Below are 27,963 nucleotides of genomic sequence, written 5' to 3'. Positions count from 1 at the left end.
GCACCCATGTCCCCAGCATGCCCGTGTGTCACTGCACACGTCCCCAGCGTGTCACTGCTGTGTCCGTGTCCCCAGCATGCCCGTGTGTCACTGCACACGTGTCCCAGCCGGCCCATGTGTCCCCAACGTGTGTACACAGCCCCCCGTGGGTGTCCCCCTGAGCCCCCAGGGTGTCCCCAGACACGCCGTGGTGTCCTCGGGGTTTTCCCCTCCGCTCCCACCCGTGTCCCCACGCGTGTGCCCCCTGTGCCTGTCACTGCCGTGCCCGTGGCGTGGCGTCGGGCGTGCCGGGCCGTGCCCGTGTCCCAGCGTGTCCCAGCGTGTCCCAGCGTGTCCCGGCTGTCCCGGTGCACCGGGGCCGGGCCGTGCCAGCCCCGCCCGTGACGTGTCCCCGCGGGTGGCGCCGCGGCCCCGGCAGGAAGCGAGCGCGGAGCACGGACCGGGGGTGCCATGGGGGCCCCCCGAGAGCGGCGCGAGGCTCTGGCCGCCATCCGGGCCGAGGTGGCCCGGCACGAGGGGGCCAAGGGCCACCTGAACCGCCTGGTGCGGCTCGTGGAGAGCGTGGCCGAGCCCCGGCTGAGAGCCAGCCTGAGCAGCGCCCTCCGCGCCCTCCGAGGTACCGGGGACACCGCGGGGACAGCGGGACATCAGGGGGACAGTGGGACACCGCGGGGACAGCGGGACACCGCGGGGACAACGGGGCTGGGGACACCGGGGAGGCAATGAGGGGACACCGAGGGGCACAGGCAGGGGGACAGCAGCGCCCTCAGGGCCCTCCGAGGTACCGGGGGGACACCGGCACTGGGGGACACCGGGGGGACACCGAGGGGACACTGGAGGGGACACTAAGGGGCACAGGCAGGAGGACAGGTGGATGGAGAGCGGATGGAGAGCGGATGGACAGATGGATGGACAATGGATGGGCAGGTGGATGGACAGGAGGATGGACAGGGGAGGGACAGTGGATGGACAGGAGGATGGACAGATGGATGGAGAGTGATGGACAGATGGATGGACAGTCGGATGGGCAGTTCATGGGCAGATGGATGGACAGATGGATGGACAGGCGGATGGGCAGTGGATGGGCAGATGGATGGGCAGTGGATGGACAGATGGATGGAGAGTGGATGGAGAGTGGATGGACAGATGGATGGGCAGTGGATGGAGAGTGGATGGACAGATGGATGGGCAGTGGATGGACATCCTGTGGGTGGATGTGTGGGTGGGTGGAGGGATGAGGCGTGGGCAGATGGGTGGAGGAACAAGGGGAGGGATTGAGGCATGGACAGACAGGGAGCTGGCTGGAGGTATGGATGGACAGACGGACAGCAGGGCAGGTGGAAGGGAGGGATGGACACAGGGATGGATGGATGGATGGATGGATGGATGGATGGATGGATGGATGGATGGATGGATGGATGGATGGATGGATGGATGGATGGATGATGGATGGATGGATGGATGGATGGATGGATGGATGGATGGATGGATGGATGGATGATGGATGGATGGATGGATGGATGGATGATGGATGGATGATGGATGGATGGATGGATGGATGGATGGATGGATGGATGGATGGATGGATGATGGATGGATGGATGGATGGATGATGGATGGATGATGGATGGATGGATGGATGGATGGATGGATGGATGGATGGATGGATGGACAGTGTCCATGGATGGATGGATGATGGATGGATGATGGATGGATGGATGGATGGATGGATGGATGGATGGATGGATGGATGGATGATGGATGGATGGATGGATGGATGGATGATGGATGGATGATGGATGGATGGATGGATGGATGGATGATGGATGGATGGATGGATGGATGGATGGATGGATGGATGGATGGATGGATGGACAGTGTCCATGGATGGATGGATGATGGATGGATGATGGATGGATGGATGGATGGATGGATGGATGATGGATGGATGGATGGATGGATGGATGGATGGATGGACAGTGTCCATGGATGGATGGATGATGGATGGATGATGGATGGATGGATGGATGGATGGATGGATGATGGATGGATGGATGGATGGATGGATGGATGGATGGACAGTGTCCATGGATGGATGGATGATGGATGGATGGATGGATGGATGGATGGATGATGGATGGATGATGGATGGATGGATGGATGGATGATGGATGGATGGATGGATGGATGGATGGATGGATGGATGGATGGATGGATGGATGGAGGGGTAGATGGACAGACAGATGGACAGAGAGATGGACAGATGTGACCCTGGTGTCCCCCCAGCCCCACACTGGTCCTGCCCCAGCTCAGGGGGTCCCTGCCCCCTATTCCATGCCCCCCCCATTCTATGCCCCGGTGCCCCCCAGTGCCACGGGGGGGTTTGGCAGTGCCCGCCCCCCATGGGGACCCTCCAGGGGGTGCAGGGGGGGTGCAGGCCCTGCTGGGGGTTGGGGCCCCCCCATTTCCGTCTGGGGCCCTGGGGCGGTTTCCGGGCCCGGCTGTGGGAACGGGGCCATGGGGCCACTTCCTCCTGCCTGCGTCTGCGGGGGGGGCCTGAGGGGGCGGGGGGTGCTCTAGGGGGATTGGGGGGAGGGCTCCGGGGGGTTGGGGGGCCCTGGAAGGATTGGGGGGCCCTGATGGGACTTTGGGGTCCCGGTGGGATTGGGGTCCCTGGGGGGATTGGAGGGGGCGCCGGTTGGATTGGGGGGGGGCCTCAGAAGATTAGGGGGACCCCGATGGGACTTGGGAGGCCCTGGGGGGACTGGGGGGGCCCTGGCGGGGTTGGGGGGAGCCCTGCTGGAGGATTCCGGGGGGCTGCTGGGGGATTGGGGGGAAGCTGCGGTGTGGGAGGGGCTCTGATGCTGGGGGGGCCCTGGGGGGGGCACTTGTTGCTGGGGGGGGGGTGGTCCCCTGATGGGGGAGGGGCTGCGGGGGTTTGGGGTCTCCTCCCCCCGATGGCCCCGCCCCCACGCGGGGGTGTCCGGTGACGTCACTGTGGGCGGGGCTCCGTTGCCGCCCCCCGCCCGTTCCGAGCCCCCACATCCCTGAGCTCCCCCCCCGCTCTGACATCTCCCGCGCTGTTGCCATGGCAACGGGAAGCCGGGGGATGCCGCGTTGCCAAGCGCCCGCTGTGGTACCCACGGAGCGCTGGGGGGGCCCAGAGCTCCCCCCGAGCCCCCTCCCACCCCCGGGGGGGCCCAGGGCGCTGCCCCGCCCCCCTTTAACCCCCCCGGCCCCACCATGGGGGCAGCGGCTCTGGGGACAGGGATGGGACAGGCATGGGGATGGGGACAGGGATGGGGACAGGGATGGGGACAGGGATGGGGACAGGGACAGGGATGGGGATGGGGACGGGGACAGGGATGGGACAGGCATGGGGATGGGGGACAGGGATGGGGACAGGGATGGGGACGGGGACAGGGATGGGGACAGGGACGGGGATGGGGACAGGGCTGGGGACAGGGACAGGGATGGGGACAGGGATGGGGACAGGGATGGGGACAGGGATGGGACAGGGACAGAGATGGGGATGGGGACAGGGATGGGACAGGGATGGGGACAGGGACAGAGATGGGGATGGGGACAGGGATGGGACAGGGATGGGACAGGGACAGGGACAGGGATGGGGACAGGGACAGGGATGGGACAGGGATGGGACAGGGATGGGACAGGGACAGAGATGGGGACAGGGATGGGGACAGGGACAGGGACAGGGACAGGGACAGGGACAGGGATGGGACAGGGACAGGGATGGGACAGGGACAGGGACAGGGATGGGGACAGGGATGGGGACAGGGACAGGGATGGGACAGGGACAGGGATGGGACAGGGATGGGGACAGGGACAGGGACAGGGATGGGACAGGGACAGGGATGGGGACAGGGACAGGGATGGGGACAGGGACAGGGACAGGGACAGGGATGGGACAGGGACAGAGATGGGGACAGGGATGGGGACAGGGACAGGGATGGGACAGGGACAGGGATGGGACAGGGATGGGACAGGGACAGGGACAGGGACAGGGATGGGGACAGGGACAGGGATGGGGACAGGGACAGGGACAGGGACGGGGATGGGACAGAGATGGGGACAGGGATGGGGACAGGGACAGGGACAGGGACAGGGACAGGGACAGGGACAGGGACAGGGATGGGGACAGGGACAGGGACAGGGACAGGGATGGGACAGGGATGGGACAGGGACAGGGACAGGGATGGGACAGGGACAGGGACAGGGACAGGGACAGGGACAGGGACAGGGACAGGGATGGGACAGGGATGGGACAGGGACAGGGACAGGGACAGGGACAGGGATGGGACAGGGACAGGGACAGGGACAGGGACAGGGATGGGACAGGGACAGGGATGTTCTGGTGCCGGTGTCGGACCCGCCGTGACCCCGTGTCGTCGTCGTCCCCCCCCTGCAGCGTGGGACACCTGAGCGATGGGCAGGGGCGGCCCTTGCTTGGGACACCGGGAGCACTGGAGAGGACAGGGGAACACTGGAGGGGACAGCGCCGTCCCCACGGGGTGTGAGGGCAGATCCCGCAGCCCCACCGTCACAGCCCCGGGGCGGCAGCACGGACACCTCCGGTGATGCCCCCCTGCCCGGAGCGGTGCCAGATCCGGGGGAACCCCGCGCGTGGGGGGCACGCAGAGCCCTGCAGGGCCGAGACCCCCGGGGGGCACAGGGGGCTGAGGGGTCCCGCCGTGCCCCGACCCCCCCAGGCTGTGACAATGCGGAGCCGGGGGGGTCACGCTGGCGTGGGGGACCGCAATGGCCCCTGGTGACACCTGGCCCGGCTCCGCGAGGGGGACACGGGAGTGACGAGAGTGACACTGGGGGGGTCCGCGGCTGCTCGCAGCGCCATCCCCACCGTTGCCGTGGTAACGGGATGCGCAGGGATGCTGCGCCGCTGCTAAAAAACGCCAGAAAAGGGGTGGATGAGCCTGCCCCGAGCCCCGCAAGACCCCCCAAAAAACCCCAAAGCCGCCCCCACGCCCCCCCCCCCAGCCCGCGGGACCCCTCCCGACCCAGCGTTGGTGCCCCGGGAAGGGGAGGGAGGGGATTTAGGAGCGCGGGATGGACAGAGGGACGGATGGATGGATGGATGGATGGATGGATGGATGGATGGATGGATGGATGGATGGATGGATGGATGGATGGATGGATGGATGGATGGATGGATGGATGGATGCATCGGCGGTGCAGGGGGGTGTCGGGGCGGGGGGTTCCCGGCAGCCCAGCAGGTGCCGGTGCCGGTGCCGGGGGCTCGGGGGGGGCGCCCGGGAGCGCTCGCGCCTGCCCGGTAGCGGCGGGGCCGCCGCCCGCCCCCGCCCCAGCCCGGCCCTGGGAGCGGCGCATGGCGGAGAGCGGCGGCCCCGGCCCCCCCCGGCCGCTCAGGGCCCCCCCCGCCGGGCCCCGGCCCCCCCCGGCCGCTCAGGGCCCCCCCCGCCGGGCCCCGGCCCCCGCCCGCGCCGCCGCCGCCGCCGCCAAGGACGAGCCCGTCGGGCGCTGCCGTGAGCGCCGCTGCCGGGGGGGCGCGGGCATGACCCCCCCCGCCCCGTGACCCCCCATCCCTCCGCTTCCCCCTCCCCGGAGCCCCCGCGCCCCCTCCCCACCACCACCGCTTTGCCCCCTGCCCTTCACCCCCCATCTCCCCCCGCACCTGTAACCCCCCCCTTCCCGCCCCCCCCCCCGGACCCCCGGGTCCCCACACCCCCCTCCCCCCGCCCTGACCCGCCCCCGCTCCCCCCCCCGCCCCCCAAAGCCCCCCGAAGCCCCCCGAAGCCCCCCGAAGCCCCCGGCCCCTCCCGCGGCCGCCCCCAGCCCGGGGGGTTCCCCCGCGATGCCCCCCGGCCGCTGACCCGGGCTGGGGGGGTGGCCCCGATCCCGGGGGGTGCCGCTGCTCGGCGGGGGGGGCGGCGGCGGTTCCAACCCCTCCGGGGGCGGGCGAGCGGCGAAGGCTTCGGGGAGGCAGGGCCGGGGGTGGGACCGGAGCATCGGCGGCACCGGCGGCCGCGGCGCCGCGCGGGGATCCAGGGGGGCCGGGGGGGCGGCCCGGGGGGGCCCTGCCCGCACCCATGAGCAGGAGCACCGGCCTCCAGCGCAGGACCACCTACCTCATCTCGCTCACGCTGGTCAAGCTCGAGTCGGTGGGCGCCGCGGGGGAGGCGGAGGAGGCGGGGGGCGGCGGCGGCGGCGGCGATGGAGCCCCTGGCCCCGGGGGGGCCGCGGCCGCCCCCCGCACCCCCGAGCCCGGCCGAGCCCGGCGGCCCGAGCGGCTCTTCCAGCGGCAGGACGCGCTCCGGATAAGTACGGCCGGTCCCGGCCCCGACGCCCCCCGCCCCCGCTCGCCCGCCTCGCCCCCGGCCGTGCCCCCCAAACCCGACCCGGCCGTGCTGCCCCCCCCGCCCCCGGCCGTGCCCCCCAAACCCGACCCGGCGCTGTTGCCGCCCCCGGCGGTGCCCCCCAAACCCCCCCCGCCCCCCGCCGTGCCCCCCAAACCCGACCCTTCCTTGCTGCCCCCCCCTCTGCAGGCCGTGCCCCCCAAACCCGACCCCCGCGGGGCCAAGGGCACCTTGGAGGGGTCGGGACGCTCTCTGGCCGCCCTGGACATCCCGCAGCCCGCCGGGACCCCCCGGCGCCCCCTCCTCAGCCAGGCCACCTGGGGGGGCCCCGAGGGTCCCCTGGAGGCCGCCAGGGCCCCCCCGCCGCCCCCGGACCCCCCCGCGGGCTCCCCGCACCCCTCGGCCGGCGCTCGCCGCCTCCGCCTGGCCGGCCCCAAGCCCCCCAAAGCGGGGGGCGGCGGGGGGAGCCGCGGGACCCCCGAGCCCCGAGCGGGCAAAGCCCCCGGCAAAGGCGCCGGCAGCCGCCTGTCGTGGCCCGAGGGAGAGGGGAAGGGGCGCCCCAAGGCGGGGGGCAAGAGCGAGGGGCCCCCCCGGGCCCGGCTGTCCCCCAGCAAGGGCAAGAGCAAGACCCTGGACTACAGCGACCTCCAGCCGGGGGTCCTGGTGGCCGCCCCCGCCCCCGAGACCGGGCTCAAGCGGGGACGCGAGGGGGGTCGCGCCTCCACCCGCGACCGAAAGATGCTCAAGTTCATCAGCGGCATCTTCACCAAGAGCCCTGCGGCGACCCCCACCCACCCCGCGCCCCCCTGGGCTCCCCCCGGTGCGGAGCCGGCCGCGGGCACCCCGCACAGTGAGTACCGGCCCGGGACAGCCCCGGCCGTGCTCGGTGTCCCCGCGGGCCCCGGGGAGCCGGGGCAGGGCTGGCGGTGCCCGCTGCGGCCGCGGGACTGTGCCTCAGTTTACCTGATAGGAGGAGGAGGAGGCGCCCGGATCCCCGGGGCCCGTGGGGGGCAGCAGGACCCGTCTGGGGATGTGGGGTACGGGGACGGTGTGGGGTTCAGGGGGGCTGTGACCCCCAGGTGGGGTTCAGGGACGCTGTGGGGTACGGAGGAGCTGTAGGGCTCAGGGGGCTGTAATCCCCGGGCTGGGCTGTGGGGTTTTAGGGGGGCTGTGGGGTTTTAGGGGGGCTGTGGGGTACAGGGGGCTGTGTTGGTCGACGAGGCTGTGACCCCCGGTCTGGGCTGTGGGGTACAGAGGAACTGTGGGGTACGGGGGGGCTGTGAGGTTCAGGGGGGGCTGTGAGCCCCGGGCTGGGCTGTGGGGTTTTAGGGGGGCTGTGGGGTTTTAGGGGGGCTGTGTATTTCAGAGGGGCTGTGACCCCCAAGGCTGTTCTGTGGGGTTCAGGGGGGGCTCTGAGGTACAGAGGGGCTGGGGGTTTTAGGGGGGCTGTGGGGTTTTAGGGGACTGTGGGGTGTTAGGGGACTGTGGGGTTTTAGGGGGGCTGTGAGGTTCCGGGGGTCTGTGGGGTTTTAGGGGACTGTGGGGTTTTAGGGGGGCTGTGGGGTTTTCGAGGGGCTGTGAGATTCAGGGGGCTGTGAGGTTCCGGGGGTCTGTGGGGTTTCAGAGGACTGTGGGGTTTTAGGGGGTCTGTGGGGTTCAGGGGGGCTGTGGGGAGGGGGCTGTGGGTTCAGGGGGTTTGTGGGGAGGGGGCTGTGGGTTCAGGGGGGCTGTGGGATGGGGGCTGTGGGGTTCAGGGTGTTTGTGGGGTTCAGGGGGTTTGTGGGATGGGGGCTGTGGGGTTCAGGCGGTTTGTGGGGAGGGGGCTCTGGGGTTCAGGGGGGCTGTGGGATGGGGGCTGTGGGGTTCAGGCGGTTTGTGGGATGGGGGCTGTGGGTTCAGGGGGGCTGTGGGATGGGGGCTGTGGGTTCAGGGGGTTTGTGGGGAGGGGGCTCTGGGGTTCAGGGGGGCTGTGGGGAGGGGGCTGTGGGTTCAGGGGGGCTGTGACCCCCGGGCTGTGCCGCGTTTGGTGTTTGTGCCCTGGGCCGATGTGACCTCCCCGCTTTGGCGGGCCCGGTGCTGCCCGTGGGGGGATCCCATGGTGGGGATCCCGTGCCTCAGTTTCCCCACTGGGGGAACTCCACGGGGGTCAGACGCGACCCCCACCTCCGTCGTTCTGTCCCGCCATCCATCCGTCCGTCCGTCCGTCTGCGCTCGCCTCCATCCGTGCGTCACACCCGTGCATCCTGTCCCCCATCTGTCCCGTCCCCCCGCGTCCTTCTGTCCCCCCCCCGGCACCCCCCGTGTGCCTGCGCGCACCTTGGCACCGCGGGGTGCGTGGGCAGCACCTGCGGGCCCGGGGGTGGCACTCGGTGACAATGAGAGGGGTGACAGGCGGCAGCGTTAACCCTTTCCCGGCCGGCCCGCGCCTGGCACGGATCCGGCTCCGCGCTGGGGGCACAAACTGAGGCACAGAGACGGGGGGCACCCTGACCGTGTCCTGGCTCGGCTCCCCATTGGTGGTGCCACCAATGCCCACAGGGGCTGGGGATGCCAGGTAGGAGGTGTGGGGGGCACCGGGCATGTCCCAGTGCCACGCCAGGTGCTTGTGCCACGGCGTGTCCCCGTGCCACGTGCAACACCATGTCCCCATGCCATGCCAGGTGCTTGTGCCACACGCGCTGCGCTCTGGTGCCACCAAACTTGTGCCCGTTGTGTGCCACGTCATGTCCTCGTACCATGTCCTGTCCTTGTGCCACACCGTGACCCAGTGCCGTGCCTTGTCCTTGTGCCACATACACCAAGCTCTGGTGCCACTGGACTTGTGCCCATCGTGTGCTGCGCTGTGTCCTAGAGCCATGTCCTGTCCTTGTGCCACACCATGTCCCAGTGCCATGCCATGTCCCCATGCCATGTCCTGTCCTTGTGCCACACCATGTCCCAGTGCCACGCTGCATCCTCCTTGTGCCACGCCTCATGTTTGTGCCACACCATGTCCCAGTGCCACACCATGTCCCAGTGCCACGCTGCATCCTCCTTGTGCCACACCTCATGTTTGTGCCACACCGTGTCCCAGTGCCACACCGTGTCCTTGTGCCACACGCGCTGTGCTCTGGTGCCACCGCAGCCTCGTGCCCATCGTGTGCTGTGCTGTGTCCTCATGCCACACCATGTCCCAGTGCCACACCGTGTCCTCGTGCCATGTCCTGTCCTCATGCCACACCATGTGAAGTACGTTCCCAGTGACATGCTGCCACGCCGTGTCCCAGTGCCATGCTGTGTCCTCCTCATGCCATGCCTCGTTTTTGTGCCACACCATGTCCCGGTGCCACGCCATGTCCTCATGCCACGCCTTGTCCTTGTGCCACATGCGCTGTGTGCTGGTGCCACCGGACTTGTGCCCGTCGTGTGCCACGCTGTGTCCTCGTGCCATGTCCTGTCCTCGTGCCATGTCCTGTCCTCGTGCCACACCATGTCCCAGTGCCACGCCATGTCCTCGTGCCACGTCTCATCCTTGTGCCACACCATATCCCTGTGCCACGCCTCGTCCTCCTTGTGCCATGTCCTGTCCTCATGCCACACTGTGTCCCAGTGCCACACCATGTCCCAGTGCCATGCTGTGTCCTTGTGCCACATGCGCTGCATTCTGGTGCCACTGGACTTGTACCCGTCACGTGCCACACCGTGTCCTCATGCTGTGTCCTCCTTGTGCCACACCATGTCCCTGTGCCAGGCTGCCACGCTGTGTCCTGGCATCCGTCGTGTCCCTGTGCCACACCCTGTGCTCACACCATGCTGAATCCTCAGGCCTAAGGCTGTCGGGCACCACTGGCATCGTGTCCCCGCGCCCATCATGTGCTGGAATCCTTGTGCCACCTCACATCCCCCTGCCGTGCCGTGTCCTGGTGCCCGTGATGTCCTCATGCCACATCCTTGTGCCACACCATGTCCCAGTGCCACGCCATGTCCCCATGCCATGTCCTGTCCTTGTGCCACACCATGTCCCAGTGCCACGCTGCCACGCCGTGTCCTGGCGTCCATCGTGTCCTTGTGCCCATCCTGTACTGGAATCTGCGGTGTCCTTGTGCCACCCCACACCCCCCTGCCGTGCCGTGTCCTGGTGCCCGTGATGTCCTCATGCCACATCCTTGTGCCACACCGTGTCCCGGTGCCTGTCACGGCCTGGTGGCTCCCACTGTGTCCCCTCACCACGTCCTGATGCCACGCCGTGCCCTCACGGCTGTCACATCCTGGAATCCATTGTGTCCCCATGCCACACCACATCCTCGTGCCACCCGATGCCCGTTGTGGTTCCCATCGTGTCCCCGCGCCACGCCGTGCTCTCCGTGCCCGTGCCCACCGCGTCCCCGTGCCCTCTGCCTCCTCGTGCCTTGGCACACCACGCCTCGTGCTGCCACGTCCCCGTCCGTGCCACGTGGCATCTCCACGTCCTCGCGCCGCCCCCGCGGGCCCGGCGCCGTTGCTGGGTGACAGCTGGTGGCCGCCCACGCGGGAGCTGCTGCTGCGCTGCGGGATGGGGGCACCCCGGCACTGGGGGTGCCAGGGGCTCCTGGGGGTGCCAGGGGCTGCTGGGGATGCCAGGGATTCCTGCAGGTTGCCCAGGGTTCCTCTGAGTGCCCGGGGTTCCTGGAGGTGCCAGGGGTTCCTGGGGGTGCCAGGGGTTTCTGGGGGTTCCTGGGGGTGCCCCGGGTTCCTGGGGGTGCCAGGGATTCCTGGGGGTTCCTGGAGGTGCCAGGGGTTCCTGGGGGTTCCTGGGGGTGCCCGGGGCTCCTGGGCTCTGTCTCACCCGTCTCCCTCCGCAGAGGCCTTGGTGAACAGCCAGGAATGGACCCTGGGCCGCTCTATCCCCGAGATCCGCCTGGTGGGTGCCACGTCCTTATGTCCCCCTGTCCCCATGTCCCTGTATCCCTGTGTCCCCTGAGGACTGACCATGTCCCTGAGTCCCCATGTCCTCATGTCCCCGTGTCCCTGTGTCCCTGTGTCCCCGTGTCCCCATGTCCCCTGAGGACCATGTCCCCACGTCCCCATGTCCCTGTGTCCCCTGAGGACTGTGTCCCCCCCCCCATGTCCCTGTGTCTCCGTGTCCCTGTGTGCCCGTGTCCCTGTGTGCCCATGTCCTCATGTCCCCATGTTCCTGTGTCCCCATGTCTCCTGAGGACTGTGTCCCCATGTCACCGTGTCCCCTGAGTACCGTGTCCCCATGTCATCATGTGTCCTGAGGACTGTGTCCCCTGAGAACCATGTCCCCGGCCATCCTGACATCCCTGTGCCCACCCAGGGTGTCCTGGGCAGCAGCAAGAGTGGGAAGTCAGCACTCGTCCATCGGTTCCTCACCGGCTCCTACGTGGGCTTGGAGCCCACTGAGAGTGAGTGGCCATGGGGAGGATGTGGGCAGGGGATGGACGTGACCATGGGCATGGGATGGACGTGACCATGGGCATGGGATGGACGTGACCATGGGCAGGGGATGGACGTGACCATGGGCATGGGATGGACACACCATGGGCATGGGATGGACGTGACCATGGGCATGGGATGGACGTGACCATGGGCATGGGATGGATGATGTCCATGGGCATGGGATGGACGTGACCATGGGCATGGGATGGACGTGACCATGGACATGGGATGGACATGACCATGGGCATGGGATGGACACAACCATGGGCATGGGATGGACATGACCATGGGCATGGGATGGACACAACCATGGGCATGGGATGGACACACCATGGGCATGGGATGGACACAACCATGGGCATGGGATGGACACACCATGGACATGGGATGGACATGACCATGGGCATGGGATGGACACAACCATGGGCATGGGATGGACACACCATGGGCATGGGATAGACACAACCATGGGCATGGGATGGACACACCACGGACATGGGATGGACATGACCATGGGCATGGGATGGACATGATCAAAGGCATGGGATGGACACAACCATGGGCATGGGATGGACACACCATGGGCATGGGATGGACGATGTCCATGGGCAGGGGATGGTTGTGACCATGGACAGGGGATGGATGTGACCATGGGGTGGACTTGACCATAGGCATGGGGATGGACGTGATCATGGGCATGGGATGGACCATGACCATGGGATGGATGCGACCGTGGGATGGGCATGACCATGGGCATGGCATGGACATGACCATGGGCATGGGTGGACGTGACCGTGAGATAGACAGTGTCCATAGGCAGGTAATGGATGTGACCATGGACATGGCATGGATGTGACCATGGGCATGGGGATGGGTTCAGTGATAGCGTGTCCATGGGGATGGAGATGGATGAGTGGACATATCCATGGAGCTGGGCATGGGATGGACATGTGGTGGGGCTAGGCATGACCACGAGATGGACACGGTCATGGAATGGGCAAAGTCACAACACTGGGCATGGACGGGTGTGGAGATGGTGAAGGGGATGGACGTGGCCAGGGAATGAGCGAGGTCATGGTGCTGGGCATGGATGGCTGTGGAGATGGTGGAGGGGATGGATGTGGCCACAGAATGGGCAAGGTCATGGTGCTGGGCATGGCTGAGGGACATCTGGGGTCAAAGCACTGGTCACACCTGGTGCTGGGCATGGCCATGGGAGGTTCCATCCATGTGGGCAGAGCACACCTGCAGGGTCTCCCCCTTCCCCTCCCCACTGCAGGTGGCCAGTTCAAGCGTGAGGTGACCGTCGATGGCCAGAGCCACCTCCTGCTCATCCGGGAGGAGGCCGGTGCCCCGGACGCACAGGTACGAGGGGACGGGGGCCCGGGGGGGCCACGCTGGCCAGAGCCGAGCCCTGACCCCCCCCGTGGCCCCCCAGTTTGCCAGCTGGGCGGACGCCGTCATCTTCGTCTTCAGCCTGGAGAGCGAGAGCAGCTTCGAGGAGGTGACGCAGCTGCACGCGCTGCTCAGCGACCTGCGCGGCACCAGCGACGTGGCCCTGGCGCTGGTGGGCACCCAGGGTGAGCCAGGGGGGCACGGGGGGGGGGGGGCTTTGGGGGTGGGAGGGGCACGGGGCACCCCCAGTGACCCCCCCCTGGCTCCCCAGACAAGATCAGCTCGTCCAGCCCGCGGGCGGTGGAGGACGCGCGCGCCCGGGCGCTCTGCGGGGACGCGCGGCGCTGCCTCTACTACGAGACCTGCGCCACCTACGGCCTCAACGTGGACAGGGTCTTCACCGAGGGTGGGTGACCACACCCCGAGGGGTGGGGAGGGGGCTGGTGACATGGTGAGGGGGGGACAGTGACCAGAGTGTGATGGGCTCGGTGACCTGGTCAGACGGGGATGGTGGCCAGAGTGGGATCACACCTGGGTCCCCACAAGGGGAGTGGTGGCCACAGGGCCATGTCTAGGTGAGACAGGGACCACGGCCAGGTGGGATGGGGACAGTGGACAGGGTAGTGCAGGGGACCTTGTTCAGGTGGGGTGGAGCCACAGCTGGGTAGGTCAGGGACCATGTCCACCCCTGTGGGATGGGGACATCCAGGTGGGATGAGGACAATGTCTGAGTGGGATGAGGATGGGTACCATGTCCAGGTGGGATGGGGATGGGGACCATGTCCAACCCTGTGGGATGGGGGCCCCATCCAGGTGAGATGGGGACAGTGGCCAGCAGCTGGGTGGGATGGGGACAGTGTCTGAGTGGGATGAGGATGGGGCCCATGTCCACATGGGATGGGAACAGTGTCCAGGTGGGATGGCAACGAGGACCATGTCCAGGTGGGATGGGGACAGTGTCCACCTGGCATGGCTATGAGGACCTTGTCCAGGTGTGGGTATCCAGGTGTGGGTATCCAGGTGTGGGTACCCAGGTGTGGGTACACAGTGCGGGTGCCCAGGTGTGGGTATCCAGGTGTGGGTATCCAGGTGTGGGTACCCAGGTGTGGGTACACAGTGCGGGTGCCCAGGTGTGGGTACCCAGGTGTGGGTATCCAGGTGTGGGTATCCAGGTGTGGGTACCCAGGTGTGGGTATCCAAGTGTGGGTACCCAGGTGTGGGTATCCAGGTGTGGGTACCCAGGTGTGGGTATCCAAGTGTGGGTACCCAGGTGTGGGTATCCAGGTGTGGGTATCCAGGTGTGTGTACCCAGGTGTGTGTACCCAGGTGTGGGTGCCCAGGTGTGGGTGCCCAGGTGTGGGTACCCAGTTGTGAGTACCCAGATGTGGGTATCCAGATGTGGGTATCCAGGTGTGGGTACCCAGGTGTGGGTGCCCGGGCCGGTGCCAGGGCAGGTTGTGCCCCAGCCCTCCTGACCCATCTCCTGCAGTGGCCCAGCGGGCCGTGGCGCTCAAGAAGCAGCAGCAGCTGATGGCGTCCTGCAAGTCCCTGCCCAGCTCCCCGAGCCACTCGGCCGCCTCCACCCCGGTGGGGGGGGTCCACCCCAGCCAGGTACCCCCAGGTAACCCCCGAGCCCCTCCCCAGCGCTGGGCACAGCCCAGGCTGACCCCGTGTCCCCCCCAGACCAGCAATGGTGGCCACACCAGCGACTACTCGTCCTCGCTGCCCTCCACGCCCAACGTGAGCCACCGGGAGCTGCGCAGCGAGACCCCGGCCCCGCTGGGCACCCCCAGCTCGCTGCACCGCGGGGCCAAGCGCCGCACCAGCCTCTTCGCAGTGAGTGCACGGGGGCACCGTGGGCACCGGGGGCACCGGGGGCACCAGGCACCCTGGCACAGCGTGGTGACATGTGGGGTGTGACATGCTGGGTGTCCCCTTGGTGGTGTTACCCATCCTGACAGGGTGGTGGCAGCAAGGGACATGTGGCAGCCCAGGTGTCCTCTGGCAGGGTGGTGACATTGAGGGGCACATGGCACCTCAGTTGTCCCCATGGCATAGGGGTGGTGGCGCTGAGGGACATGTGGGTATGTCCCACATGTGGGATGGGGGACATGTGGGCAGCCAGAGTGTCCCCACCATGGAGCTTCTGATGTGTCCTTTAGCAGGGTGGTGGGGACACATGGCATCCCTGGTGCCCCTGTGGGACGTGGTGGTCATGGCACTGAGGGAGGCGTGGACACCATCATGGAGCTTCTCATGTGTCCTCCAGCAGGGTGGTGGGGACATATGGCACCCATAACACCCCTCTGGGACATGGTGATGGTGGCACTGAGGGATGCATGGGCACCCAGGATGTCTCCATCATGGGGCTTCTGATGTGTCCTCTAGCAGGGTGGCGGGGACACGTGGCATCTATAGCACCCCTTTGACATGGTGGTGGTGGCAGTGATGGACATGTGGGCATCCAGTGTGGGGATGGGGGGCATGCAGGGCACCCAGGATGTCCCCACCATGGGGCTTCTGATGTGTCCTCTAGCAGGGTGGCGGGGACACATGGCATCCATAGCGCCCCTGTGACGTGGTGGTGGTGGTGGCACTGTGGGACACGTGGGCACCCAGGTTGTCCCCATCATGTGGCTGCAGTGCTGGGGTCTGTGGCACCCCAATGTCCCCACCACCAGGCTGCAGCAGTGGGGGACATGTGGGAGCGCCAGTGTCCCCAGCTGTGCCCCGAGTGCCATCCCCTGTCCTGTCCCCGTGCCCACAGACGCGCCGTGGCAGCGACTCCGAGAAGCGCAGCCTGGACAGCCGAGGCGAGGGCGCCGGCAGCGGCCGTGCCATCCCCATCAAGCAGGTGGGTGGTGGCGCTGGCAGGAGGATGTGGCTGTGTCTCCTGTGTCCCCTGTGTCCCCAGTGTCCCCTCACTGCTCCCTGTCCCCAGAGCTTCCTGCTGAAGCGCAGCGGCAACTCCCTGAACAAGGAGTGGAAGAAGAAATACGTGACCCTGTCCAGCAACGGCCTCCTCTTCTACCACCCCAGCATCAACGTGAGCGCCCCCGTCCCCCCGCGTCCCCAGAGGGTGGCAGAGCCCGGTGTCACCCTCGCTGTCCCCGCAGGACTACATCCACAGCACGCACGGCAAGGAGATGGACCTGCTGCGCACCACGGTCAAGGTGCCGGGCAAGCGCCCGCCCCGCGCCATCTCCGCCTGCGGGCCCTCGGCCAGCATCAACGGGCTGCTGCGGGAGCCCGAGCCTGCCGGTGAGCCCCGGGGGTACCGGGGATGGGGGGACGCCACGGGGGTGGCACCGCGGTGACACCGTCCCTCCCCTTGCAGCCGCCGTCCCCTCGGTGGGGCTGAGCCTGCCCCCAGAGCCGGGGCTGAAGGTGGTGGGCAAGGGGTCCCTGCAGCGCTGCGCCTCCGCCTCCAGCGCCAAGCTGGCCTCAGGTGAGTGACACGGCACGGGCAGGGACACGGCCACCTCCCGGGCCACCCACAGGGACATCCCCGTGGTGGCCTCGCTGAGCATGGTGGCTTCTGAGCACTGGTGGCTCTTGGTGGCACTGGTGGCTCTGGAGGCCACGGTAAACCTGGTGGTCCTGGTGAGCTCATGGACCTGGTGGCCCTTGGTGGCACTGGTGACCACAGTGAGCTCAGGGACCTGGTGGCCCTTGGTGGCCCTGGTGGTTCTGGAGGCCACAGAAAACCTGGTGGATTTGATCAGCTCAGGGACCAGGTGGCCTTTGCTGACCCCAGTGGTGGCCACAATAACCCTGGTGGTCCTGGTGACCTCAGAGACCAGGTGGCCCTTGGTTGGCCCTGGTGGTTCTGGTGACCACAATAACCCTGGTGAACTTGGTGAGTCCAGGGACCAGGTGGCCTTTGGTGGCCCTGGTGGTTCTGGTGGCTCTGGAGGCCACAACAACCCTGGTGAACTTGGTGAGCCCAGGCACCTGGTGGCCCTTGGTGGCACTGGTGACCACAATAACCATTGTGGATTTGGTCACCCCAGGGACCTGGTGGCCCTTGGTGACTCCAGGGACCACAATAACCCTGGTGGTCCTGGTGAGCCCAGGGATCTGGTGGCCCTTTGGTGGTGCTGGTGGCCACAGTGAAACTGCTGGCCGTGGTGAGCACGTGGACCTGGGAGTCCCAGAAGCCACAATGAACCTGGTGAGCCTGGTGAGCCCAGTGGCCCTGGTGACCTCCATGACTCTGGTGAGCCAAGAGGCTCTTGTGACCCTGGTGGCCTCAGGGATTTTGGTAAGACCAATGAACTCGGTGGCCTTGGGACTGGGTCCTGGTGGTCACAGTGAGATCAGTGACCCTGGTGAGCTCTGATGGCCCCAGCATGCCCGGCACCTCTGGGGGACTTGACCCTGCTGACCCAGTGAGTCCAGTGGCCCTGGTGGCACAAGTGGACTTGGTGACCCTGCTAGCCCTGGGTGGTTCTGATGGACTTGGTGACCCTGCTAACCCTGGGTGGTTCTGATGGACTTGGTGACCCTGCTAGCCCTGACCTGGGTGGTTCTGATGGACTTGGTGACCCTGCTAGCCCTGGGTGGTTCTGATGGACTTGGTGACCCTGCTAGCCCTGATCTGGGTGGTTCTGATGGACTTGGTGACCCTGCTAGCCCTGACCTGGGTGGTTCTGATGGACTTGGTGACCCTGCTAGCCCTGGGTGGTTCTGATGGACTTGATGACCCTGCTAGCCCTGGGTGGTTCTGATGTACTTGGTGACCCTGCTAACCCTGACCTGGATGGTTCTGATGGTGTTGGTGACCCTGATAGCCCTGAGTGGTTCTGATGGACTTGGTGACCCTGCTAACCCTGACCTGGGTGGTTCTGATGTACTTGGTGACCCTGATAGCCCTGGGTGGTTCTGATGGACTTGGTGACCCTGCTAGCCCTGGGTGGTTCTGATGGACTTGGTGACCCTGCTAACCCTGAGTGGTTCTGATGGACTTGGTGACCCTGCTAGCCCTGACCAGGGTGGTTCTGATGGACTTGGTGACCCTGCTAGCCCTGATCTGGGTGGTTCTGATGGACTTGGTGACCCTGCTAGCCCTGGGTGGTTCTGATGGACTTGGTGACCCTGCTAGCCCTGGGTGGTTCTGATGGACTTGGTGACCCTGCTAGCCCTGGGTGGTTCTGATGGACTTGATGACCCTGCTAGCCCTGGGTGGTTCTGATGGACTTGATGACCCTGCTAGCCCTGACCTGGATGGTTCTGATGGTGTTGGTGACCCTGATAGCCCTGAGTGGTTCTGATGGACTTGATGACCCTGCTAGCCCTGACCTGGATGGTTCTGATGGTGTTGGTGACCCTGATAGCCCTGAGTGGTTCTGATGGACTTGGTGACCCTGATAGCCCTGACTTGGGTGGTTCTGATGGATTTGATGACCTTGATAGCCCTGACCTGAGGGCTCTGATGGACTCGATGACCCTGGTGGCCTCAGTGCTCCCGGTTCGCTCGCTGCTCCTCAGGCGCCTGGTGGCCCCGGCGGCCCCGGTGTCCGTGGCGTCCCCAGCGTCCCCCGCGCGGTGTCTCGGCAGAGTCCCCGCTGTCCTTCGAGGCCGTGTCCAGCCCCGGCAGCGCCGGCAGGGACCCCCCGCCCTCGCCGCTGGTGGACAGGAAGAAGCACCGCAGGAAGAAGCTGATGACGCCGTCCAAGACCGAGGGCTCGGGTGGGCAGGCAGAAGGTGAGTGCCACAGCCACGCGTCCCCAGCCCCAGGCCCCCACGGTGGCACTGTGGCGACAAGGCCACCACCCTCCACGGCGAGGACGCCCCGGAACTCGGGGGGTCCGGGCCGATGCTGCCCCTCACCCCCGGCCGCGCTCAGCCACGCTGTCCACGCACCCCCCTCGCTCTGCCACCTTCCGCCTGCCACCTTCTGCACCGTCCCCAGGGCTTCGTGGGCCCCCCTGACTCTGTCCCCGTTTCCTCTCTCCACTCCTGCTGCCCGGACCCTCCGCAGCCAAGCGCAAAATGTGGAAATTAAAAAGTTTTGGTAGTTTAAGAAATATTTATAAAACAGGTAACGTGGCGTGAGCGGTGCCTCCCCGTGCATGTGGCTGTGCCCCCCTTGCCTGCTGCCAGCACACCCCAGCCGGGGTGGGCACCTCTGGGGAGGGGATTGGGGTGCCAGGGGTGGCTTTGGGGGGCTGGGCCCATAGTGGGTGTCGGACCCTCATCCCAGCGCCCCCCCCGGGGGTCTCTGGTCCCGCAGAGGAGGAGAACTTTGAGTTCCTGATCGTGTCGAGCACGGGGCAGACGTGGCACTTCGAGGCCGGCAGCTTCGAGGAGCGCGACGCGTGGGTGCAGGCCATCGAGAGCCAGATCCTGGCCAGCCTGCAGTGCTGCGAGAGCAGCAAGAACAAGGTGGGAGCTCGGAGGGGGGGTTGGCAGGGCGCCCGTGCCACCCCCGTGCCCTTCTCACCCCCTGTGTGCCACCCCCGTGCCCCTCTCACCCCCCCTGTGTGCCACCCCTGTGCCCCTCTCACCCCCTGTGTGCCATCCCTGTGCCCCTCCTACCCGTGTGCCACCCCCGTGCCCCTCTCACCCCCTATGTGCCAGCCCCGTGCCCCTCTCACCCCGTGTGCCACCCCTGTGCCCCTCTCACCCCCTGTGCCACCCTCTGCCCCTCTCACCCCCTGTGCCACCCCCGTGCCCCTCTCACCCCCATGTGCCACCCCCTGCCCCTCTCACCCCCTGTGCCACCCCTGTGCCCCTCTCACCCCCTGTGCCACCCCCGTGCCCCTCTCACCCCCTGTGCCCCCCCAGGCACGCATGGACAGCCAGAGCGAGGCCGTGGCCATCCAGGCCATCCGCAACGCCCGAGGGAACTCGCTGTGCGTGGACTGCGGGGCACCCAGTGAGTGCCAGGGGACAGTGGGGGGACAATGGGGGCACAACAGGGGGCATGGGGGGCGTGGCACATGGGGGGACATCAGTTCATGGGACATGGTGCCCGAGGGAACTCGCTCTGTGTGGACTGCGGGGCACCCAGTGAGTCTGGGGGACAATGGGGGGGATGTGAGGGGACACCCATTCGTGGGACATGGGGGGACATCGGTTCATGGGCCAGGGGTGCCCTGCATGCAGGTGGTGGTGCCACGGGGTGACATTGTGCCAGGGGCCACCTGGCAGCTGGGGCGAGGGAGGGCTGTGGGCCACGCGATGGCACGTGTCACACAGTTCTGTGGGTCACACGATGGCCTGGGCCGTGTGTTGGCATGGGTCACATGGTGCCATGGGTCACACAATGGATGGCACAGGCCACATAGTGCCATGGGTCACATGGGGGATGGCACAGGCCACATGGTACCATAGGCCACACGATGGATGGCACGGGCCACATGGGGCTATGAGCCACACCGTGCCAGGGTCACACAATGCCATGGGGCATGATGCCATGGGTGACACGATGCCACATGGTGCTGTGGGTCACACGATGCATGGCACAGGCCACAAGGTGCCATGGGTGACACCATGCTAGGGTTACACAATACCATAGGACATGTGATGCCATGGGTGACACCATGCCACATGGTGCCACAATGCCACACAATGCCATAGGCCACACAATGCTGTGGGACATGATGCCATGGGTGGCACCATGCCACACAGTGCCGTGAGCCACACCGTGCCAGGGTCACACAATTCCACAAGCCACATAATGCCATGGGTGACATGATGCCATGGGACATGTGATGCCACACAGTGCCATGAGCCGCACCGGGCCGTGGCTCACCGCCACCATGTGTCACACTGTGTCACACTGTGTCCCACCATGAGGACCCCCAGGTCCCCACATCTCACCCACCACCCCCGCTCACCCCGCAGACCCCACATGGTGCCATGAGCCGCACCGTGCCAGGTCACACAATGCCATAAGCCACACAATGCCACGGGGGACGTGATGCCATGGGTGACACCATGCCACGTGGTGCTGTGGGTCACACCGTGCCGTGGCTCACCGCCACCACGTGCCACGCCATGTGTCACACTGTGTCCCACCATGGGGACCCCAGGGGTGCCACAGCTCACCCACCACCCCTGCTCCCCCTGCAGACCCCACATGGTGCCACGAGCCGCACCGTGCCAGGGTCACACGATGCCATCAGTGACACAATGCCACATGGTGCTGTGGCTCACCGCCACCACGTGCCACGATGTGCCACCATGTGCCACACTGTGTCACACCATGAGGACCCCCAGGTCCCCACATCTCACCCACCACCCTCGCTCACCCCGCAGACCCCACGTGGGCCAGCCTGAACCTGGGCGCCCTGATCTGCATCGAGTGCTCGGGCATCCACCGCAACCTGGGCACGCACGTGGTGCCATGAGCCGTACCAGGGTCACACAACGCCATAAGCCGCACAATGCCATGGGGGACATGTGATGCCATGGGTGACACGATGGATGGCATGGACCACACTGTGCCGTGGCTCCCCGCCACCACGTGCCACGCCATGTGCCACACTGTGTCACACTGTGTCACACTGCTCACCCCGCAGACCCCACGTGGGCCAGCCTGAACCTGGGCGCCCTGATCTGCATCGAGTGCTCGGGCATCCACCGCAACCTGGGCACGCACGTGTCGCGCGTGCGCTCGCTGGACCTGGACGATTGGCCCCGCGAGCTGACCCTGGTGCTCTCGGCCATCGGCAACGCCACCGCCAACAGCATCTGGGAGCAGAACCCGCGCGGGCGCTGCAAACCCACGCACGAGTCCTCCCGGTGGGTGAGCCCTGCCCCGTGTGCCCCCGTGTCACCCCGTGTGTGCCCCCATGTCACCCTGTGTGCCCCCGTGTCACCCCCTCTGTGCCCCCGGTGTCACCTCTGTGTGCCCCCAGTGTCACTCTGTGTGCCCCCGGTGTCACCTCTGTGTGCCCCCATGTCACTCTGTGTGCCCCCGTGTCACCCTGTGTGCCCCCGTGTGCCCCCGTGTCACCCCGTGTGCCCCCGTGTCACCCCGTGTGCCCCCGGTGTCACCCTGTGTGCCCCCGTGTCACCCCCTGTGTGCCCCCGGTGTCACCCCGTGTGCCCCCAGATCACCCCTGTGTGCCCCCAGTGTCACCCCCTGTGTGCCCCCGTGTCACCCCCTGTGTGCCCCCGTGTCACCCTGTGTGCCCCCATGTCACCCTGCATGCCCCTATGTCACTCTGTGTGCCCCCGTGTCACCCCATGTGCCCCCGTGTCACTCTGTGTGCCCCCAGATCACCCCTGTGTGCCCCCAGTGTCACCTCTTGTCTCCATGTGCCCCCAGTGTCACCCCCTGTGTGCCCCCGTGTCATCCCGTGTGCCCCCCGTGTCACTCTGTGTGCCCCTGTGTCACCCTGTGTGCCCCTGGTGTCACCCCGTGTGCTCCCGTGTCACTCTGTGTGCCCCCAGTGTCACCTCTTGTCTCCATGTGCCCCCAGTGTCACCCCTGCCCTGTGTGCCCCCAGTGTCACCCTTGTGCCTGTGCCACCACATGGCCCTGTGCTCTGGGCTGGCGTGATGCCACCCTGCCATTCCTGATACAGCCACATGTCCCTGTCCCCAATGCCACCATGATGCCACCCTGCCATTCCTGATACAGCCACATGTCCCTGTCCTCTATGCCACCATGATGCCACCCAGCCATCCCTGGTGCCACCACAAGTTCCTTCATCACCAAGTTCCTGTACTCTATGCCACCACAATGCCACCCTGCCACTCCTGATAGTGCCACACATCCCTGTCCTCTATGCCACCATGATGCTGCCCTGCCATTCCTGATGTCACCACATGTCCCTGTCCCCTACGCCACCATGATGCCACCCTTCCCTCCCTGGTGCCCTGTGTCCCCAGCCCACGTGTCACCACTGTGCCATCCCACAGACTCTGATGCCCCTTCTCCTCGTGCCCCCAGTGCCCCCGTGTCCCCACCCCTGTCCCTTGTGACCCCACAATCCAGCAATGCCCCACTGACACCCCTGCCCTTCCTGTGTGGCACCTCCCGTGCCACCCTGCTGCCATGTGGCCCTCATGTGTCCCCCCCGTTTTCACCCTCCCCGTCCCCGCGATGCCACCACGCGCCACTGCCACCTTTGTGTCCCCACTGCCACACCCCTGTGTCCCCATGCCCCCTCTATGCCCAGGGTGTGGCAGGCTCTGCGTCCCCGTGGTGCCACCCTGCCGTCCCTGACACTCTGTGTCCCCCATGTCCTCTGTGTCCCTGTGTCCCCCATGTCCCCTGTGTCCCTGTGTCCCTCATGTCCCCTGTGTCCCCCATGTCCCTGTGTTCCCCGTGTCCCCCGCGTCCCCTGTGTCCCACATGTCCCCCTGTGTCCTCTGTGTCCCCATGGCCCCGTGACCAGAGAGGAGAGGGAATCGTGGATTTGTCCCTAACTCCCCATGTCCCGTGTCCCCCATGTCCCCATGCCCCTCTATTTAGGGAGGAACAGAAACTGCGTCCCTGTGTCCCCATGATGCCACCCTTCCCTCCCTAACATTCTCTGTCCCCTGTGTCCCCATGCCCAGGGAGGAGAGGGAATTGTTGATTTGTCCCAAACTCCCCGTGTCCCCCGTGTCCCCCAGTGCCCAGGGAGGAGCGGGAGTTGTGGATGTGTCCCTAACTCCCCATGTCCCCCATGTCCCATGTCCCCTGTGTGCCCAGGGAGGAGCAGGAGTCGCAGATGTGTCCCTAACTCCCCATGTCACCTGTGTCCCCCCATGTCCCCCGTGTGTCCCCATGCCCAGGGAGGATCGGGAGTCGTGGATTCCTTCCTAACACCCCATGTCCCCCCATGTCCCCCCGTGTCCCCCCATGTCCCCCATGTCTCCATGCCCAGGGAGGAGCGGGAGTCGTGGATCCATCCCTAACTCCCCATGTCCCCTGTGTCCCCCATGTCCCCCATGTGTCCCCATGCCCAGGAAGGAGCGGGAGCCATGGATCTGTCCCTAACTCCCCATGTCCCCCCGTGTCCCCCCATGTCCCCCCATGTCTCCATGCCCAGGGAGGAGCGGGAGTCGTGGATGTGTCCCTAACTCCCCATGTCCCTCTCTGTCCCCCATGTCCCCATGGCCAGGGAGGAGCGGGAGTCGTGGATGTGTCCCTAACTCCCCATGTCCCTCTCTGTCCCCCATGTCCCCCATGTCCCCCGTGTGTCCCCATGCCCAGGGAGGATCGGGAGTCGTGGATTCCTTCCTAACACCCCATGTCCCCCCATGTCCCCCCATGTCCCTGCTATGTCCCCCCATGTCCCCCCGTGTCCCCATGCCCAGGGAGGAGCGGGAGTCGTGGGTTTGTCCCTAACTCCCCATGTCCCCCGTGTGTCCCCATGCCCAGGGAGGAGCGGGAGTCGTGGATCCATCCCTAACACCCCATGTCCCTCTCTGTCCTCCATGTCCCCCGTGTGTCCCCTGTGTGCCCAGGGAGGAGCGGGAGTCATGGATCAATCCCTAACACCCCATGTCCCCCCATGTCCCCCCATGTCCCTGCTATGTCCCCCCATGTCCCCCATGTCCCCATGCCCAGGGAGGAGCGGGAGCTGTGGATCCATCCCTAACTCCCCATGTCCCTCTCTGTCCCCCGTGTCCCCCATGTCCCCATGCCAGGGAGGAGCGGGAGTCGTGGATCCATCCCTAACACCCCATGTCACTTGTGTCCCCTGTGTCCCCCTGCTCTGTGCCCAGGGAGGAGCGGGAGTCGTGGATCCATCCCTAACTCTCCATGTCCCTCTCTGTCCCCCCATGTCCCCCGTGTGTCCCCTGTGTGCCCAGGGAGTCGTGGGAGTCGTGGATGTGTCCCTAACTCTCCATGTCCCTCTCTGTCCCCCATGTCCCCCCATGTCCTCCCATGTCCCCCATGTCTCCATGCCCAGGGAGGAGCGGGAGTCGTGGGTTTGTCCCTAACTCCCCATGTCCCTCTCTGTCCCCCATGTCCCCCATGTCCCCATGCCAGGGAGGAGCGGGAGTCGTGGGTTTGTCCCTAACTCCCCATGTCCCTCTCTGTCCCCCATGTCCCCCCTGTCCCCATGCCAGGGAGGAGCGGGAGTCGTGGATCCGTGCCAAGTACGAGCAGCGCCTGTTCCTGGCGCCGCTGCCCGCGGCCGAGGCGCCCTTGGCCGAGCGGCTGCTGGTGGCCGTGGGCCAGCAGGACCTGCCCGCGGTGCTGCTGCTGCTGGCCCACAGCCACAAGGAGCAGCTCAACGTGCCCACGGCCGACGCCGAGCGGCGCACGGCGCTGCACCTGGCCTGCGACGGCGCCCAGGTGGTGATCACCCAGCTGCTGGTGTGGGTATGTGGGCACTGCTGGGTGGTTGGGCAGCACGGTGGGCACGGGGCTGGCGGGGTCTTGGGAGGGCTGTGGGGGATGTGGGGTCACCGTGGGTGGTGTGGCACGGCCATGAGGGGGATGGCGTGGTTGTGGGGACTGTGGGGTGGGTGTGGGGGATGTTGTGTGGTCTTGGGGACCATGGGGTGGTCATGGGGACCACAGGGTGGTCATGGGGACCATGGGGTGGTCACTGGGGATGTGGGGTTGTCTTGGGGACCACGGGGTGGTCACTGGGGATGTTGTGTGATCTTGGGGACCACGGGGAGGTCATGGGGACCACAGGGTGGTCACTGGGGTTGTGGGATTGTCTTGGAGACCATGGGGTGGTCATGGGGACCACGGGGTGGTCACTGCAGATGTGGGATTGTCTTGGGGATCATGGGGTGGTCATGGGGACCACGGGGTGGTCACTGCAGATGTGGGATTGTCTTGGGGACCATGGGGTGGTCATGGGGACCACGGGGTGGTCACTGCAGATGTGGGGTTGTCTTGGGGACCACGGGGTGGTCATCGGGCTTGTGGTGTGGCCTTGAGGGATGGGGGGTTGTCATGGGGAGGTGGTGTGGTCATGGGGACATGAGGTGGTCATGGGGACCATAGGGTGGTCATCAGGGATGTGATGTGGTCTTGAGGGATGTGGTGTGGTCATGGGGACTATGGGGTGGTCTTGAGGGCTGGGGGTGGTCATGGGGATCATGGGGTGGTCATTGGGGACTGTGGGATGGTCTTGGGAACCGTGGCATGGCCAGGAGTTGAGTGACATGGCCATGAGGACCGTGGGGTGGCTTTGAGGGACATGGTGTGGTCATTGAGGATGTGGTGTGGTCACGAGGACATGGGGTGGTCATTGGGGACTCTGGAGTGGCTATCAGGGACAAGGTATGGTCTTGAGGGACCATGGTGTGGTCACTGGGGACATGGGATGGTCTTGAGGGATGGTCATGGGGACCGTGAGGTGGTCTTGGGAACTGTGGTGTGGTCTTGAGGGATGGGGGGTGGCCTTGGGAACCGTGGCATGGCCGGAAGGTGAGTGATGTGGCCATGAGGACCATGGAGTGGCTTTTGGGGACATGGTGTGGTCATGGGGGACACGGTCCAGTCACGGGGGATGTGGTGTGGTCATGGGGACATGGGGAGGGTCATGGGGGATGTGGTGTGGCCTTGAGGGATGGGGTGGGGTCTAGGGGACCGTGAGGTGGTCACTGGGGACATGATGTGGTCATGAGGACCGTGGTGTGGTCATCAGGGATGTGGTGTGGTCTTGGGCACCATGGGGTGGTCACTGGTGATGTGGTGGGTCCTGGGGACCATGGGGTGGTCACAGGGGATGTGGGGTGGTCCTGAAGGACACAGTGTGGCCATGGGGGACGCGGTGCCGTCCTGGGGACAATGGCGTGACCACGGGGGATGTGAGGTGTCCGCGGCCATCCCGGGATGTGCCAGGACACCCTGGGGTGACACCGGGGACGGGCCCCATCCCCGTGGGCCGTTGCCGGGTGACCCTGGGTGGCCCCGCGGGTGACACCCGGCCGTGCCCGCAGTACGGGGCCGACGTGCGGGCCCGGGACGCTCACGGCCGCACCGCGCTGTTCTACGCCCGCCGCGCCGGCAGCCGCGAGTGCTCGGACATCCTGCTGCAGCACGGCTGTCCCGGCGAGGGGCCCGGCAGCCCCCCGACCCCCGGCAGCCCCCCGACCCCCGGCCCCCCGACCCCCGGCGGGCCCCCGACCCCCGGGCCCCGCCGCCGCAGCAGCTGCGCCAGCGTGGGGCCGTGCGAGCCCCGCTCTGCCCTGGTATAGCCCCGAGGGGCCCGGAGCCCCCGGTGCCACCCCCGGTGCCACCCGCGGCCCGGGGCCGTCCCGGTACCACCGCCGGGCCTGCCCCGTGCCCACGGTTTGTACTTTTGATGCTCTATTTATTATCCTTTATTATCCTTTATTATCCTTTCCATGTCGGGGTCTCCGCTGGTCCTGCCTCCCCCTCTCCGTGCCAGGGACCCCCACGCCAGGGTCACAGTGATGCCACTGCCACCTTCCTGTCCCCTGCCCGGGGTATTGTGCCCCGGCGTGGGGTGGGGGCACTGAGGGCGGGGTAACCCCTGTCCCCGTCCCTCCTTGCCGGTGCCACCCCCTGTCCCTGTCACCCTCACCCCGCATTGTCCCCTGCTCACATCACTCTGTCCCCGTTCCCGCGTGCTGTGTCCCCCTCCCCTTGTCACCTGCCCAGGTCACCCCCGCTGTCCCCGCTGTCCCCGTGTCCCCCCCGGCCGTGCCCCCCGCCCTGGCACAGCCCCGCTCGGTGGCAGGAGCAGAGCAGACCCCGACCCCCCCCCCCCTCCTTTTCTACAACAACCTTTTGTACGCCCCCTCCCCATTCCGTGCCCTGCCGCCCCCCCCGTGGCCCGACCCCCCGCCCGCCCCCGTTTCTCGGTCTCCCCTCGGGATCCCCGTTCATTTGTTAATTTATTGCTTTGTTCAGCGA

At 66.5% G+C, this 27,963-nt stretch overlaps 1 protein-coding gene across 1 annotated transcript; it reads left to right on the top strand.

The window, feature by feature from the left end:
- Positions 1-450: 450 nt before the first annotated feature.
- LOC134431305 (arf-GAP with GTPase, ANK repeat and PH domain-containing protein 2-like) lies at positions 451-27,805 on the top strand. Its single transcript, XM_063179290.1, has 19 exons — positions 451-616; positions 11,174-11,232; positions 11,650-11,737; positions 13,051-13,136; positions 13,210-13,351; positions 13,438-13,572; positions 14,656-14,777; positions 14,850-15,002; positions 15,934-16,020; positions 16,108-16,212; positions 16,283-16,427; positions 16,504-16,614; positions 18,726-18,872; positions 19,150-19,209; positions 19,402-19,553; positions 19,956-20,046; positions 21,695-21,917; positions 25,188-25,443; positions 27,024-27,805. The coding sequence occupies exons 1-19, from the start codon at positions 451-453 to the stop codon at positions 27,279-27,281; spliced, it is 2,586 nt and encodes an 861-aa protein (XP_063035360.1). The 3' UTR covers positions 27,282-27,805.
- Positions 27,806-27,963: the final 158 nt, after the last annotated feature.

This window comes from Melospiza melodia, chromosome 31 (assembly GCF_035770615.1).
Source record: "Melospiza melodia melodia isolate bMelMel2 chromosome 31, bMelMel2.pri, whole genome shotgun sequence".
NCBI lineage: Eukaryota > Metazoa > Chordata > Aves > Passeriformes > Passerellidae > Melospiza > Melospiza melodia.
Note: the sequence above shows the minus strand (reverse complement) of the source record. Positions and strands in the feature narration are given on the sequence as shown.